Source organism: Seriola lalandi, unplaced genomic scaffold (genome assembly GCF_002814215.2).
Source record: "Seriola lalandi dorsalis isolate HSWRI2012SDOR001 ecotype SW California unplaced genomic scaffold, Sedor1 jcf7180002007159, whole genome shotgun sequence".
NCBI lineage: Eukaryota > Metazoa > Chordata > Actinopteri > Carangiformes > Carangidae > Seriola > Seriola lalandi.
The window spans coordinates 1-1,135 of NW_019477812.1; the positions used below are offsets into that span (position 1 = coordinate 1).

A 1,135-nucleotide genomic window follows, 5' to 3' on the forward strand; every position below is an offset into this window, starting at 1 on the left:
TCACAAAATGCAGCCTCCACGACCTTGTGCAGGCTCTGTGTCCTCAGAAAACCATGTATCTCCAAATTTGATGATTTTATTTTTTTCTAATAAGAATCAACTTTTTGTGTGGTTGAAAATTCTCCTTTCTACTTCAGCTACATAAACGATTTGATTACCTGGAAATCATGCATTGTCAGAAATCTGAGAATGGAAAAGTTTTTATTAAGAAAAAGTTGATGTTTTAGAGATACATGGTTTTCACAGGACAGTGACAAAAGGCAGTCAACTAAAAGACAGGACCTTTCACACTTGTTAAACCAGTTAGGTTGTATGAAATGTTGTGCTGGTGCTGAACTCACAGTTCAGTGGTTTCTTTGGGCAGGCCTTTGGGCAGCGTGGTGAGACCCTTGTTGCTGCAGCGCACCACGGTATCCAGACAGGAACACTCTGCTGGACACCTCAGCACTGGAGAACAGCTATTCTCATCATTACCTGATAAGGACGAATGAACAGAGAGATGGAGCGGTAGAGAGGGAGGGAAAGATGACGGAAAAGTTGTAATGAAAAAATGAATGCAAAATCTGTCAGGGCTGCAGATGTTGCAGAGCATCTTGTGTGCATCTGCCTCGTCTCACCATCTTCACAGGCGAAGTCCTGGACAGCTACATCCTGGATGGGGATCTCCTTCAGGAAGTAAGGACTCTGGCAGCGAGGGTTACCTGTCACGATGCGTTTCCGTCTCAGCCAATCCCCGAGCCAAGCCAGGTGACAGTTACAGTTGAAGGGGTTAGCCAGAAGGTTTCTGGAGAACGAAGAGAGGAGTTGAAAGTGATAAGAGACATACTGTATCTGATGCATACATATTTTTCTACATTTGTATGTGTGTGTCGTATTGTTTGTACTCACAGTGTGGACAGGGAGTGCAGTGTGTCGAAGGCGCCGGGGTTCATAGAGGTGATCTGGTTGTCATAGAGCGACAGGAGACGCACCGAGCTCAACCCCACAAAGCTGCTGTTACTCACACAGCTGATACGGTTACTCCTCAGCATGCTACTCAAATACACAGAAAGACAGACAGACAGACAGATACAGACACAGACACACACACACACACACACACACACACACACACACACACACACACACACACACA

General features: G+C 45.6%; 1 protein-coding gene across 1 annotated transcript; it reads right to left on the reverse strand.

Moving 5' to 3' along the window:
- Positions 1-303: 303 nt before the first annotated feature.
- LOC111671566 (slit homolog 2 protein-like) lies at positions 304-1,031 on the reverse strand. Its single transcript, XM_023428689.2, has 3 exons — positions 889-1,031; positions 618-784; positions 304-474 (listed from the first exon to the last, which is right to left on the reverse strand). The coding sequence occupies exons 1-3, from the start codon at positions 1,029-1,031 to the stop codon at positions 338-340; spliced, it is 447 nt and encodes a 148-aa protein (XP_023284457.1). The 3' UTR covers positions 304-337.
- Positions 1,032-1,135: the final 104 nt, after the last annotated feature.